General features: G+C 35.0%; 1 protein-coding gene across 1 annotated transcript; it reads right to left on the bottom strand.

The window, feature by feature from the left end:
- Positions 1–487: 487 nt before the first annotated feature.
- Positions 488–14,289, bottom strand: LOC119611091 (protein ANTAGONIST OF LIKE HETEROCHROMATIN PROTEIN 1-like). The gene is made up of 4 exons (XM_037966555.1): positions 14,166–14,289; positions 1,853–1,955; positions 1,251–1,786; positions 488–726 (listed from the first exon to the last, which is right to left on the bottom strand). Exons 1-4 carry the CDS (start codon positions 14,287–14,289, stop codon positions 686–688), a joined length of 804 nt encoding a protein of 267 aa, XP_037822483.1. The 3' UTR covers positions 488–685.
- Between the last annotated feature and the right edge of the window lie 2,775 nt (positions 14,290–17,064).

Raw genomic sequence — 17,064 nt, 5'->3', positions numbered from 1 at the left:
GACTAGACTATAGACTAGACTATAGACTAGACTATAGACTAGACTATAGACTAGACTATAGACTAGACTATAGACTAGACTATAGACTAGACTATAGACTAGACTAGACTACACACTAGACTATAGACTATACTATAGACTAGCCTATAGACTGAACTATAGACTATAAACTAGACTATAGACTAGACTGTAAACTAGACTATAGACACATTATTTAATAGGCTACACTATTTGTATGAAATACTGTATATCGGTGAAAAGTAACGGTATGACTTGATAGACTATACTTTTGTATTTATTAAATACTTAACAGAAAGGAAAATAATGCTGTAGGTCCATCCGGTGGTTCCCCGTCGACTTGGAAGTTTTATAATATGATTAGCAAACCCTAATAAAGTTGGACGATCCTCATTATAGTTTTTATATAGAAGCATCCTCCAAAAATTTATTTAAATATACTCATATTATTAGGGTATCATATGGTCGGGCTTGCTGAATCTATTCTGTCATATTTATTAATTTATTAATGAATTACCATGTTTATATATGTATTTATATTTTCAGATAGCTCAAGAAGTTTTGAAGGAATGGAATCTGAGGAGTACACCAATTTTGAAATATTAACTGAAGAATTCGCCTCAGGTGTTAGCTCTGACTATTCACCACCATTGATGTCTTCATCTTCTTATAATGATTCACCCTTAACATCTGAGACTGTTCGTAGTGCTGTAAAAAAAGACGTCCAGAAGATATGTTAAATAAAATTTTTAAGAAAATTGAGGATTTAGAAAAAGAAGAAGAGGAAGAAAAAGCAAATCAAAAAATATGGGAAGAAAAAATGTACAATTTGGAGGTTCAAAAAACAAATATGTTAGAAAAGTTAACTAATGATAATGAAGAATTAAAAAATATTATAATAAATTACTTATCAAATAAAAAATAAATTGTTTTTAAAAATAATAAAAAAATTCTCTGAATCCGTGATATTTTTATGATAGGAAATTTCTCTGAATTTAAAACGTATATAGAACTGGACAGTCAGCCAGCCGGACAGACGGACGGTCATGGATTAATCGACTCAGAAAGTGATTCTGAGTCGATCGGTATACTTTAAGGTGGGTAGGACCAATATTTTTGTGCGTTACAAACATCAGCACAAACGTATAATACCCTCACCACTATGGTGGTGTAGGGTATAATAAGGAAAATAAACCAACGTTTTCAAAAAGGTAAAACATAATAATACTTACCATATAAACTGAGTGCATGACGTATTTGTTCTGCATCGTTTATGGTATCATCCAGTACCGTTTGATTTTGCAGATTTTTACGAAGTTTATCATATTGTTCTAAGTCTTTTAGCCATTTATTGTTGACATTGTCGTTATTTTCATTTAAAAAATTATGGAGAAGACAACATGTTTTAATGATCAGGTTGACATTTTGTATTTTATTGTCAATTCCTTTTCCTACTCGACGGAATCGAGCTTTTAAGTGACCAAAGGCATTTTCTACCACTCTTCGATGTTTTGAAAGAAGGTAATTAAATTTTTTTCTTCGAGAATCATTATTGGCATTAAAAGGGTATGGCTTCATTAGATTCTTAGAGAATCTAAAAGCTGAATCTCCAATAATATAAATTGGAATTTTAGTTCCACATATATCTTTGGAATACTGATCCAAAATGTCACTCTCTGAAATATGTTTTTTAAGTAATGATCTTTCATAAATTTGGGAGTCATTACATCTTCCTGGACTTCCTACATTTATGTAGAGAAATCGATATCTGAAAACATGCAAATTTTAAATTTGTTGAGATTTTAAATAATTTTCCTTGAAATGGTTACACCACCTATAGTCTACTAGAGCTAGTAAAACTGTTGAATACCATCCCTTGTAATCATAATAGTCCACAGCATCTTCAGAAGCTGGATGAACTTCAATGTGGCAGCCATCTGGGAAAAAAAAACTTTGTTATATTGTAAATTATAGTATACATTAGTTCGTTTGATACCAATTGCTCCTAAACATTGAGGTAGTCCCGTTATATCAAATCCGTTTACACAGTCCTCTATAGTTTCACGTGATAATGGAAAATAATTAAGATATTGCGGTTTTAATTGTTTATAAGTTTCTTGGCAAAACTCTATAACTATTTTCGAAACCATTGATTTTGAAATACCGAACAAATTTCCAATGCTTCTGTACTCGGCAGAAGAGCCTAAAGCATACAAAGCAACTGCCACTCTTTTTTTAAATGGTATTGCTTTTCTGAAGTTTGTGTCCTTCTTTTTCATATTTCCTGAATATGTGCAAAGGTTGTCAAATGTTTGCCGCGACATACGGAAGTTATTCTTGAAGGTTAGGTTAGGTTAGGTTGATAGGAGGATGTATACTACATCAAATCCGAAGAAATACACCTAGGCCACTATCGGGCCTGTTGTGCGCTCCAATTCAAGAAAAAAAAAAAAAAAAAAAAAAAAAAAAAAAAAAAAAAAAAATTGTTTACTGAATGTTCAGAAACTCAGTTTCCTGGACGTAATTCCTAAGAATCTTCCAATCGGTGTTGGTTAAGAATGTTATTTCCGGAATAACATCACTTCCAAGATACTTGGATCTAACTTCGACGAATGCCTGACAATGGCAAAGAAAGTGCTCCAGAGTTTCACTGTCCTCTCCACATGCTCTACATTCGTCTGAATTCGCACGTCCAATTTTGTATAGATGTGCTCGTAATCCTGTGTGTCCACTGAGAATACGTACCATCATACTAACCTCAGACTTGCTCATTTTGAGAAGATTTCTCGTCTTGCTCTCATCAGGGTCACCCCATAGAATCTTTGTGGTTCTACCCACCGTTTCATTATTCCAAGAGGCCTTATGGGATTCTCTCATCCATATTTTTAATTCAGCTTTTGTTGCGTCGAATGGTTTTGCGTTTGTCAGGTTAACTACATCGAGCTCCCTTCCCTTTAAAGCTATTACATTCGCCCTTTCGTTGCCGATTACTCCCGAGTGGCCTGGTACCCATATGATGTGAACCTTACCTCTGGGAGAGTATTCAGTTAAAGCTTTCTTACAATCCAATACGGTCTTAGATTTAATTCTATCACCTGATATCGCACAAATTGCCTTCTGGCTGTCGGTAAATATATTAAGCCCTGTGGGCGCCATATTTATTCTAATCCAATTTACACATTCCGTTATTGCTCGTACTTCTGCCTGGAAGCTTGTGTTATGATTAGGTAAACGGTGGTATATTTCTGTTTCTGGGTCTTCAATATAGAACCCCAGACCCACTTTGTCCCCTAATTTAGAGCCATCCGTGTAGCAACGGATTCCTACTGGTATTTGCTCTAATGTTCCGCTTGACCAAGACATTCTATCTGGGATTAGCGTTTCAAAGTTTCCGACATATTCAGTGTCTGGTATGCGATCAGGCACGTCCGATGAATGTGTATAACCTTCCAATGTGTCCAGTATACATTGATGACGTGTCCTATAACCGTTTTTGGCCAGTTCACCTAAAGTAAAGAGCCGTTCGGCTGTAAGCGCCGCCTCATATCTTATATATGTTTCAATGGGTGGAATATCTAGCAACGTTTCCAGAGCCTTGGTTGAAGTAGTACACATGGCACCACTTATACCCAAGCAGCATGTACGCTGAACTCCCTGTAGTAGTTTGATATTACACTTTTTGTCCAAAGCAGTCCACCAGATTATTGAAGCATAAGCTAGAATTGGTCTAATTACACTTTTATAAAGCCAATTTGTCATAGTAGGACTAAGACCCCATTTCATGCCTATGGTTCTCCTACATATCGCCCAGCACCGATGTGCCTTGTTGATCCTATCCTCTATGTGGTGTCTCCATTTTAATTTCCGGTCAAGTATTACACCTAAATACTTAACTTTGTCTGTCACCGGTATCTTCTTGCCCAAGAAGCAAGGTTCAGTATATGTAGAAATTTTTGTCTTTCTTGTGAAAAGACAGATTTCCGTCTTCGCCGGGTTAACATTGAGGCCTCTCGGTTGAGCCCAGCTCAAGGCCGTATTCAGAGCCTCCTCAGCTCTTCTACACAAGTAATTTGGATCCTTTCCCTTTAAAAGTATTACGACATCGTCTGCATAGCAGACAGGTCTAAGTCCTTTCTCGGTTAGGGTCCTTAGGAGGCTATTAATCGTGGTGACCCAGAGTAAAGGTGACAAAATGCCACCCTGTGGTATACCGCGAAATACCTTTTTCCTGATAGTTATATCGTACATCTCGCAGCTTATCCATCTGTTCCTTAGCATGTAGTTGATCCAGTTACGGAGCACCCGGTCAACATAAAACTGGTCTAGGGATTGGATAAGGGTATCAGTGTGCACGTTATTGAAAGCGCCTTCGATGTCAATGCATACTGCCAGTGTATACAGTTTGCTATCGAAAGATTCACCTATGTAGTGGACAACTTCATTTAAAGCGGTTTCCACCGATCGTCCCTTTACATAAGCATGCTGCTTATATTTAAGGTCATTGTATGGTATGCTGCTTTTAACCATGCTATCGACTATCCGTTCCAAGGTTTTAAGTAGGAAGGACGTAAGACTTATTGGTCGATAGGACTTAGGTGTCGCATAGCTAGGTTTCCCTGGTTTGGGTATAAATATTACCCTTGCATCCTGCCATTTAACTGGGGTATATGCCAATTTTAAGCATGCCGTGAATATCTGTGACAGATGTACGGAAACCAGTCCCGCCTCCATCTGCAAAAGTGCCGGGAAAATTCCATCCGGCCCTGCAGCTTTATAGGGAGCAAAGCTCTTGATTGCCCCTTTCACCATGTCAGTTGTAATTACTATTTCCGTGTTACCCTCCCCTTCCTCCAATATCGGTTCATCTATGTTATTCGATATACCGGGTGGGAAATGAGAATCCATTAGGAGTTTCATTGTCTCCTCCATATCCTCAAGCCTCCTGCCCGTGTCATCGATCATAGATTCCGGTTGGACATGAGTTTTGGATAGGAATTTTTTTATCTTCGATACGTCATTTACGCTATCTACCTGTTCACAGAAAAGTTTCCAGGAGTCTCGTTTGGCTTTTCGAACGATTTTCTTATATTCACCAAGTTTATTACGATACTCATCCCAGTATACTGCGGTCTTTTTACGCCGTGCCCGATTAAATAGTTTGCGAAGAGTCTTCCCAAGGTTCCGGATCTCCCCAGTTACCCAGGGTTTTTCCTGGGCAGATCTCCGCTCTCGCAGAGGGCAGCTGTCCTCGAACGATTCAACCAGGGCACTTGTGAACGTTTCCACTTTGGCATCTATATCCTCTTTATTTCGACATTGAAAAGTGTCCTGACCTAAACGGTTCTTTAGTAAGGTCCCGAACATTGTCCAATTAGTTTTAGACTTATTCCGAAACTTTATCGGCTTTGGTGGTGGCCTTAGTATTTTGAATCTTATGTACCGATGATCAGAAAAGGAGTGCTCGTCCGAAACTCTCCAATCCTGAATTTCGTTTATAAGCTCTTCTGAACATATAGTTATATCTAATACTTCTTCTCTGATTCTATTGACGAAGGTAGCTTTATTACCTAAGTTCAATGTTATCAAGTCTTTAGTATTAAAGAAATCCATGAGGGCTTGTCCCCTGCGATTGGTGTTTGTACTACCCCAAGCTACATGATGCGAGTTGGCATCACAACCTATTACAATTTTCTTATTTTTCCTTTGTGCCTCTTCAACCAGTTTCATCAGATCCGACGTTGGTGGTAGTGTCGGAGAATCGAAAGGCAGGTAAATAGATGCAAGGAATATGTTGCCACGACCTTGCTTCAGCACCGTTGCATCCGATGTTGATAATCCTGTTGAGAGGAGAAAACATAAGTTCTTGTGACATAAGATACATGTTCTCGGGCGAGATCCTGTATCAGCATAGAAAAGTTGGAAATTTACGTGATTTAATCCAGAAACCTTGTTGCGAATCGTCCAAGGTTCCTGGATTAAAGCTATATGTATTTTACCTGTGTTGATTTTAGCCATCAGAGCGTTGGTAGCTGTCTCGCTCCGATGGAGGTTTATTTGGATAACCTCAATCATGGTCATCCATTCAACTGTCTTCCAGCGAGTTGGTGGTCACCTCCTCGCTCTTTGGATTTGACTCCTCCGGATAGCCTGAAGTGGCTATTAATGCAGTGAGTACTGTTGATGGCACTGAGGTGTCCTTATCAGGCATAGGAATAGCAATATTTTTAATAGACACATTCCCAATTCTGGAGAGCATTGCTGTTCTGTCTTCTGGCGGGTGAGTGATTTCCTCCTCGCTTTTAGGATTTGACTCCTCAACATTGCTAGTACTTGCTAATGATGCTTTGGGTACTGTCTTAGGTGTTTTAGTGTCCTTGTCGGGGCCGGTTTTGACAGCCCTTTCAATCGGCGCCTTCCCAATTTTGGAAAGGGCAACTACACTTTCTTCTGGCGAGTTAATGGTAAATTCCTCGATTTTAGGATTTGACTCCTCAACGTTATCAGTAGTGGATACTGATGCTGTGGTCTTAGGTTTTTTAGTATCCTTTTCGAGGCTTGTTGTAACAGCCCTTCCAATCGGCACCTTCCCAATTTTGAATATGACAGATTTAGAGGCGAAGTAAGCTCTACCTTTATTCTTGGCAAGACTAGCCATGGATTTCTGGTCGATACCTATTACAAATAAAGTTCCCTCAGGTTCTTCTTTCCTGTAAAAGACATCCCATTTTTCCACGGCCAGCTCAGCATTTTGACCTCCAAGAATTTCCAGTATACGTTCATTAGCCAGTTTACTGCCCCATCCTTTTATGTAGACAGTGGACTTTAGGAGCACCGGAAGCTCGCTCTTCTTTGCCAGTCCCAGCCTAGCGCCGTCCCAGGGAGGAGGGATACTTTCCACCAAGTTCTTTAGGGTGCTAACACATTGGTGAGATGCCAACCTCATCAACATCACGCCCATGCTGAACTCGCAGCTCTCGCTCTCTATTGGTTGTTTGCCCTTCGAAGCGATTGCATGGTCCACTATCTTATTGTTGACCAGGTCTTCTATTTTACTCTGTTGGTCTATTGGAATTTTGCCTGTCGGATTACCGGCATCGTAAACTGCATAGCAGAGATCGTCCCGGTGCCTACTTCTGGCAACTGTGGCGTAAGATGGCGGCTCTTTTCCTTTTCCTCCGTCTAGCTTCTCCTTCCTCGTTTTTCGGGGCTTCTTTTGAGATTCCCTTACCTTCGAGGTTGATTTCGCCGACGTGTTCGTCTTCGGAATAACTGGCTTGGCGTTGTCACCCTTACTCGCAGGATTCTCACTTGAGATTCCTTTGAGTGAAGTATGGCTTGGCTTCGACTGTGTATTAGAAGACGGGGAGCTCTTTTTCTTCTTAGGTTTATTCTCAGTTGTCAACTCCTCGGGAGACCTGATCCTTTTTGCCTCAGATCTTGTGAGAGAGTCCGATTTTTCCTTTGGAGTGTCGTGGGATTGACTAACTATGATTTCCTGAAGTATCTTCTTCAACATCCTCCTCTGTGCTCCAGAAAGTCTTTTCTTAGTAATAGGTAGTTTAGCTATGCTATCACTCACCTCTTTCACCATTTGCTCTACTTCATCCTTTTTGGGATTTGCTATAATGGTATTATTATTATTATCATCTGAGGATTCAGAGTCGGAACCCTCACCTATATTTAAAGACTGAGGTAGCTTAAAGCTCTCTCCGAGTACATCCTTCTCTTTCACCCCTATATTTTTGCCAGCGGCATGCTGTACACTTGACGCATTGTCCGCCACGGAGGCCAAGGTACCCACCTCCGTAGTAGTATTCTGCTCACGATTGCAGGATGACGACGACACGTGACTCGCGAGTAGATCAACACTTGCCGCCGGTACTGGGTTATTTAGGCCCTGCACCGTAACTTTTATCTTTTTATTTTTATTTTCCATATTTGTTTTTTTTTTCCAGTTTTTTGGTCCGCGGGGAATATAATATTCCCAGGTGGTGGACAAGTTATTCTTGAAACTTTCTGCATTAAAGTTAAGACAATCTTGCTCAAAAAATTGCGATGAACGATTCTTAAAATGTTATTTTAAATTTTAGTCTCTTATTTCAAAGATTTGTGTTACTACTTACAAATTTCCATAATCTTCGGCGTTTTACTTGTGCACGTTTGGCAAGAAGAATCAGGATATGTTTCTTTGTTTGAATTCTTCTTATCCTTCGCCGGCATATCATTCTTTGAGGTTGATATAACTTAACGGTATTTGAAAAATAATTGCATACTCCAGCAATCATGTTACAATTTTCTAGCGCATAATTTAAAATAAATTCACTATTTATACCCGTTTTCTACATATTTTATTAAAATAGCACAAAAACTTATTTATTTTTAATTTTATAGATAAAACGTCAAATTTACTTCGAAAATTCGAACACCAAAAACAAGTCAGCTCAGTGGAAACACCTTGAAGAGGTTTACTCAAAACTAGTAGATTTCAAGCCAGCGGAAACATAGTATTATTTTGCATTGATAAAAAAACTACATTACGGAAACCCCATCTATTTGGGGAGTACTGTGTGAATTTTATTAAAAATTGTATAATATTGATTTTCAATCAATAATGCTAACACTAAGTACCATCCTAGCCACTCTAAGTATGGGGACATCACCGTATACCACTATAGAACTATCACATGCTAAAATCTTGATTTTATTCTTGATTTTGTGTTTGTGGAATTAGGTGATGATAACCACCTCTATCTGTAAATATCTAAATTTGGTATTTTTCCTGTACCACACGACAGTTCACTCTATATTGGTTCCAAGTAACTTAAGGTCTGTCTGGTCTAAATTTAAATATAGTGTTCTTCCTAGTTCGAATATGGACTTTGGAGAAGATAAATAATGAGTTCAATGGTTTTCGTTGCATACAAGTCGCTTCCCTTTGGCAGTTAAAGATTTTGAAGGTTAAGCTTTTTTCTAATAATTCTTTGGGTCATTTCATCAATTACTTTATTTTATATTTTTTAATGATATTGATTAAACATCTCTCTCTAAAAATCTAAACTAATTTTTATACCCTTCACCTTCGTAAGAAGGGTATATATTTTTCGTTCTACAAAAGGTACTTTTTGAATTTTCTATAATATTGAACCTAGAAACATGAAATTAAGTATGTAGAGCCCGGATTAGGCCAGAACACATAAAAGGGGACTTTTTTGTACTTTTTCGTTCTACAAAAGGTACTTTTTTAATTTTCTATAATATTGAACCTAAAGACATGAAATTTAGTATTAATTGTCTTGACTAGGTAAGAACTTATACAAAGGGGCTTTTTGGTACTTTTCGTTCTACAAAAGGTACTTTTTGAATTTTCTATAATATTGAACCTAGAAACATGAAATTAAGTATGTAGAGCCCGGATTAGGCCAGAACACGTAAAAGTAGACTTTTTTGTACTTTTTCGTTCTACAAAAGGTACTTTTTGAATTTTCTATAATATTGAACCTAGAAACATGAAGTTAAGTATGTAGAGCCTGGATTAAGTGGGAACTCATAATAGGGGACTTTTTGGTACTTTTTCGTTCTTCAAAAGGTACTTTTTGAAATTTCTATAATATTGAACTTAGAAGCATGAAGTTAATTATGTGGAGCCTGGATTAAGGGGGAACCCATAATAGGGGACTTTTTGGTACTTTTTCGTTCTTCAAAAGGTACTTTTTGAAATTTCTATAATATTGAACCTAGAAACATGAACCTGGTACCTTACCGTTTTACAATTGGTATTTTTTGATTTTTTGCAACATCATGGTGATTCGGCACAGCCGAATATAGAACTCTTACATGTTTATATTGGAATTGCCTCATTATTTCCCTTTAAACATTTTTAACGCAAATAACTTCACAGTTACACACAATGAGTATATGATATTTGCAAATTGCAATTGAAAATTACTTAACACGTGTTCTTTTAACAATAAAACAATAAATTCCAAAAAGTAATTAAAAATAATTTGAACAACCCAACGAAGTTACCTTGAACTCTAAAAATGCAAAATACTTTATTGACCTGCAAATTCTGATGAAAAATAATAAAATGCAACAACAAATGCACCAAAATTTGTATTTAAATATTTTTTCTTTTTTTTTCTCATGTAAAATTCTCTTTTAAGAGAATTTTGGTTTTTGTTCATAAATAAAATTCGATAAAACAGGTAACAAGTAAATTTATGTTTTCCAATTATAAATAGAGATTGTGAATTATAATAGAGATACGTGAATTTGTCTACCTCTACAATCTCTATTTATAATTGGAAAACATAAATTTACTTGTTACCTGTTTTATCGAATTTTATTTATGAACAAAAACCAAAATTCTCTTAAAAGAGAATTTTACATGAGAAAAAAAAAGAAAAAATATTTAAATACAAATTTTGGTGCATTGTGTGAAACTGTGAAGTTATTTGCGTTAAAAATGTTTAAAGGGAAATAATGAGGCAATTCCAATATAAACATGTAAGAGTTCTATATTCGGCTGTGCCGAATCACCATAATGTTGCAAAAATTCAAAAAATACCAATTGTAAAACGGTAAGGTACCAGGTTCATGTTTCTAGGTTCAATATTATAGAAATTTCAAAAAGTACCTTTTGAAGAACGAAAAAGTACCAAAAAGTCCCCTATTATGGGTTCCCCCTTAATCCAGGCTCCACATAATTAACTTCATGCTTCTAAGTTCAATATTATAGAAATTTCAAAAAGTACCTTTTGAAGAACGAAAAAGTACCAAAAAGTCCCCTATTATGAGTTCCCACTTAATCCAGGCTCTACATACTTAACTTCATGTTTCTAGGTTCAATATTATAGAAAATTCAAAAAGTACCTTTTGTAGAACGAAAAAGTACAAAAAAGTCTACTTTTACGTGTTCTGGCCTAATCCGGGCTCTACATACTTAATTTCATGTTTCTAGGTTCAATATTATAGAAAATTCAAAAAGTACCTTTTGTAGAACGAAAAGTACCAAAAAGCCCCTTTGTATAAGTTCTTACCTAGTCAAGACAATTAATACTAAATTTCATGTCTTTAGGTTCAATATTATAGAAAATTAAAAAAGTACCTTTTGTAGAACGAAAAAGTACAAAAAAGTCCCCTTTTATGTGTTCTGGCCTAATCCGGGCTCTACATACTTAATTTCATGTTTCTAGGTTCAATATTATAGAAAATTCAAAAAGTACCTTTTGTAGAACGAAAAATATATACCCTTCTTACGAAGGTGAAGGGTATAAAAATTAGTTTAGATTTTTAGAGAGAGATGTTTAATCAATATCATTAAAAAATATAAAATAAAGTAATTGATGAAATGACCCAAAGAATTATTAGAAAAAAGCTTAACCTTCAAAATCTTTAACTGCCAAAGGGAAGCGACTTGTATGCAACGAAAACCATTGAACTCATTATTTATCTTCTCCAAAGTCCATATTCGAACTAGGAAGAACACTATATTTAAATTTAGACCAGACAGACCTTAAGTTACTTGGAACCAATATAGAGTGAACTGTCGTGTGGTACAGGAAAAATACCAAATTTAGATATTTACAGATAGAGGTGGTTATCATCACCTAATTCCACAAACACAAAATCAAGAATAAAATCAAGATTTTAGCATGTGATAGTTCTATAGTGGTATACGGTGATGTCCCCATACTTAGAGTGGCTAGGATGGTACTTAGTGTTAGCATTATTGATTGAAAATCAATATTATACAATTTTTAATAAAATTCACACAGTACTCCCCAAATAGATGGGGTTTCCGTAATGTAGTTTTTTTATCAATGCAAAATAATACTATGTTTCCACTGGCTTGAAATCTACTAGTTTTGAGTAAACCTCTTCAAGGTGTTTCCACTGAGCTGACTTGTTTTTGGTGTTCGAATTTTCGAAGTAAATTTGACGTTTTATCTATAAAATTAAAAATAAATAAGTTTTTGTGCTATTTTAATAAAATATGTAGAAAACGGGTATAAATAGTGAATTTATTTTAAATTATGCGCTAGAAAGTTGTAACATGATTGCTGGAGTATGCAATTATTTTTCAAATACCGTTAAGCTATATCAACCTCAAAGAATGATATGCCGGCGAAGGATAAGAAGAATTCAAACAAAGAAACATATCCTGATTCTTCTTGCCAAACGTGCACAAGTAAAACGCCGAAGATTATGGAAATTTGTAAGTAGTAACACAAATCTTTGAATATAAGAGACTAAAATTTAAAATAACATTTTAAGAATCGTTCATCGCAATTTTTTGAGCAAGATTGTCTTAACTTTAATGCAGAAAGTTTCAAGAATAACTTCCGTATGTCGCGGCAAACATTTGACAACCTTTGCACATATTCAGGAAATATGAAAAAGAAGGACACAAACTTCAGAAAAGCAATACCATTTAAAAAAGAGTGGCAGTTGCTTTGTATGCTTTAGGCTCTTCTGCCGAGTACAGAAGCATTGGAAATTTGTTCGGTATTTCAAAATCAATGGTTTCGAAAATAGTTATAGAGTTTTGCCAAGAAACTTATAAACAATTAAAACCGCAATATCTTAATTATTTTCCATTATCACGTGAAACTATAGAGGACTGTGTAAACGGATTTGATATAACGGGACTACCTCAATGTTTAGGAGCAATTGGTATCAAACGAACTAATGTATACTATAATTTACAATATAACAAAGTTTTTTTTTCCCAGATGGCTGCCACATTGAAGTTCATCCAGCTTCTGAAGATGCTGTGGACTATTATAATTACAAGGGATGGTATTCAACAGTTTTACTAGCTCTAGTAGACTATAGGTGGTGTAACCATTTCAAGGAAAATTATTTAAAATCTCAACAAATTTAAAATTTGCATGTTTTCAGATATCGATTTCTCTACATAAATGTAGGAAGTCCAGGAAGATGTAATGACTCCCAAATTTATGAAAGATCATTACTTAAAAAACATATTTCAGAGAGTGACATTTTGGATCAGTATTCCAAAGATATATGTGGAACTAAAATTCCAATTTATATTATTGGAGATTCAGCTTTTAGATTCTCTAAGAATCTAATGAAGCCATACCCTTTTAATGCCAATAATGATTCTCGAAGAAAAAAATTTAATTACCTTCTTTCAAAACATCGAAGAGTGGTAGAAAATGCCTTTGGTCACTTAAAAGCTCGATTCCGTCGAGTAGGAAAAGGAATTGACAATAAAATACAAAATGTCAACCTGATCATTAAAACATGTTGTCTTCTCCATAATTTTTTAAATGAAAATAACGACAATGTCAACAATAAATGGCTAAAAGACTTAGAACAATATGATAAACTTCGTAAAAATCTGCAAAATCAAACGGTACTGGATGATACCATAAACGATGCAGAACAAATACGTCATGCACTCAGTTTATATGGTAAGTATTATTATGTTTTACCTTTTTGAAAACGTTGGTTTATTTTCCTTATTATACCCTACACCACCATAGTGGTGAGGGTATTATACGTTTGTGCTGATGTTTGTAACGCACAAAAATATTGGTCTTACATGTTTATATTGGAATTGCCTCATTATTTCCCTTTAAACATTTTTAACGCAAATAACTTCACAGTTTCACACAATGAGTATATGATTTTTGCAAATTGCAATTGAAAAATACTTAACACGTGTTCTTTTAACAATAAAACAATAAATTCCAAAAAGTAATTAAAAATAATTTGAACAACCCAACGAAATTACCTTGAATTCTAAAAATGCAAAATACTTTATTGACCTGCAAATTCTGATGAAAAATAATAAAATGCAACAACAAATGCACCAAAATTTGTATTTAAATATTTTTTCTTTTTTTTTCTCATGTAAAATTCTCTTTTAAGAGAATTTTGGTTTTTGTTCATAAATAAAATACGATAAAACAGTTAACAAGTAAATTTATGTTTTCCAATTATAAATAGAGATTGTGAATTATAATAGAGATACGTGAATTTGTCTACCTCTACAATCTCTATTTATAATTGGAAAACATAAATTTACTTGTTACCTGTTTTATCGAATTTTATTTATGAACAAAAACCAAAATTCTCTTAAAAGGTAACAAAAAACTTGATTCACTGTATGTATTTACACATGTATTTTATACCAGGTTCACACGGAGAAGTTGAATTACTTAATTCGGCCTCTGAATGACAATAGCCAATTAACCTGTTTCTACGACACATTCGTAATTCGTTTTGACAGTTCATCGCCATGTTGTTTTTATACCCTCCACCACCATCAGTGGTGATAGAGGGTATATATAACTTTGTCATTCCGTGTGTAACACCAAGAAATATTCATCTGAGACCCAACAAAGTATATATATTCTTGGACCTTATGAAATTCTGAGTCGATTTAGCTATGTCCGTCTGTCCGTCCGTCCGTCCGTCTGTCTGTCTGTCTGTATAAAACATTCTCACGTTAACACGAAGCAATAAAAATTAACGAAATTCACCCAAAATATTTATTATTGTCCTAGGCAATTTGGTATTGAAAATGAGCAAAATCGGTTTACACCGGGAAAAGTTATGAATCAAAATTTGAAACAACCTCGAAAAAATAAGCTTTTTTTACACATTCTCATGTAATTTTCTCGAAAACTATAAAAGATAATTCCATGAAAATCAGCACACATTCGTTTCTACACAAGAGCTTGACTCCTGCTGAAAATTGCCAGAATCGGTCCACAATTTCATATACCTCCCATACAAAAGTACATATTCCCGGAAAATGGGTTTTTTGTTAATAACTTCCGTCACAATGTCGAAATCTTTACAAAATTTTACAAATTAAAATCTTATGTCAATATAATTCATTCAGAGAAAAAATTTTCTGGATCGGTCCATAATTGTACATAGCTCCCATACAAGGTCTCCTCCCGAAAATAACTTAAACGCAAATAATTCATTTCTAAATCAAGTTATCTATATAAAATTTGGTACAAGTATTGCCCTCACATACAGAAGTATTACTGTGAAATTTGTTTTTCCATCGGTCCATAATTGGTCATAGCTCCCATACAAGGTCCCCTCCCGAAAATCACTTAATCGCGCATAACTCATTACTAACATAAGACATCCATATAAAATTTGGTACAAGTATTACTCATGTGCACAGAAATATTATTGCGAAATTTTTTTTCCGATCGGTCCATTATTGGTCATAGCTCCCATACAAGGTCCCATCCCTAAAATCACTTAAACGCGCATAACTTGTTACAAAATTAAGATATCCATATAAAATTTGGTACATGTATTACTCTCACATACAGAAATATTACTGAGAATTTTTTTTTCTGATCGGTCCATAATTGGTCATAGCTCACATACACGGTCCCCTCCCGAAAATCACTTAAACGCACACAACTCATTCACAAATTAAGATGTATATATAAAATTTGGTACAAGTATTGCTCATATGCACAAAACTATTACTGTGAAATTTTTTTCCGATCGGTTCATAATTGGTCATAGCTCCTATTCAAGGTCCCCTCCCGAAAATCACTTAAACGCACATAACTCATTACGAAATTAAGATAAAATACATAAACGTAAAAGTTGATACAGGTATTGCTCACATATACAGAAATATTACTGTGAAATATTTTTCCGATCGGTCCATAATTGGTCATAGCTCCCATACAAGGTCCTTTCCAGAAAATCACTTAAACGCGCATATCTCATTACTAAATTAAGATATCCATATAAAATTTGGTACAAGTATTGCCCAAATGCACAGAAACATTACTGTGAAATTTTTTTTCCGATCGGTCCATAATTGGTCATAGCTCCCATACAAGGTCCTTTCCCGAAAATCACTTAAACGCGCTTAACTCATTACTAAACTAGGATATCCACATAAAATGTGGTACAAGTATTGCTCATATGCACAGAAATATTACTGTAAAATTTTTTTCCTATCGGTCCATCCTTGGTCATAGCTCCCATGCAAGGTTCCCTTCCGAAAATCACATAAACGCACATAACTCATTACAAAATATTGATATCCATACATTTAGCACAAATATTGCTCTTATATACATAAATTACTAGGCCCCCTCCAGAAAATTACTTAATTGTACAATATTCATTACCAAATAATGATATAGATGCAGAATTTTGAAATTTTGTTTTTATATACACAATTGGTCATAGCTCCCATACAAGGTCCTCTTTCGAAAATCTCTTAAATGCACATTACTCATTACCAAATAAAGCTGTTGATACAAAAATTATATTTCAAGATTTTTGCACGATCGGTTCATAACACACATTACTTATTACTAAATTACGATATAGATACAAAATTTTACTGAAATATAGCTTTCATATCCAGAAGTTTTGCTTAAAGATTTTTTTACGATCGGTCTATAATTGGTCATATCTCCCATACTAGGTCCTGCCCCTAAGACCGTATTTAACTAGTTGCATTATCAATTTGTGTAGAACAAAATTATATATATGTATTTTGAAAATCCTTAAATCTTTCACACACATGCATACATGCAAATTAATAAAAATCGCCAAGCGTTGGTAATGTTCAATAAATCTTGGAATTGTAATAGATTTGAGCTGTTTGAATCTAGGGATTTTTCTATTTAAGATATGAGAAAACTTATTTCTACAAATATTTGATCAATTAGAAAAGTATTAATATAAAAGTAGCTGGTGGAGGGTATTTAAGATTCGGCTCAGCCGAATATAGCACTCTAACTTGTTTTTTTTTTTCATTCATTATTTTGTCATTTTTTGGAATATTTGTGTGTGTGTATGACAGAGATACAAGCCGATGCAAAATGATCGGCGGCGGCGGCGCAACCATTTTAGGTCGGCGGTGGCGGCTTATTATAGAAAATATCGGAAATATTTTCTGAAATACATGTGCGATTCCAATATTTATCAGCGGTATATTTTCTATTTGTCTCCAACCAATGAAAACAAACAGTTGATTATGATAAATACCCGATAAAAATTAGAGATGGCACTCAT

This window comes from Lucilia sericata, unplaced genomic scaffold (genome assembly GCF_015586225.1).
Source record: "Lucilia sericata isolate MDLA Ls3-8-SP2 unplaced genomic scaffold, ASM1558622v1 Contig000030F_arrow, whole genome shotgun sequence".
Taxonomy (NCBI): Eukaryota; Metazoa; Arthropoda; class Insecta; order Diptera; family Calliphoridae; genus Lucilia; species Lucilia sericata.
Note: the sequence above shows the minus strand (reverse complement) of the source record. Positions and strands in the feature narration are given on the sequence as shown.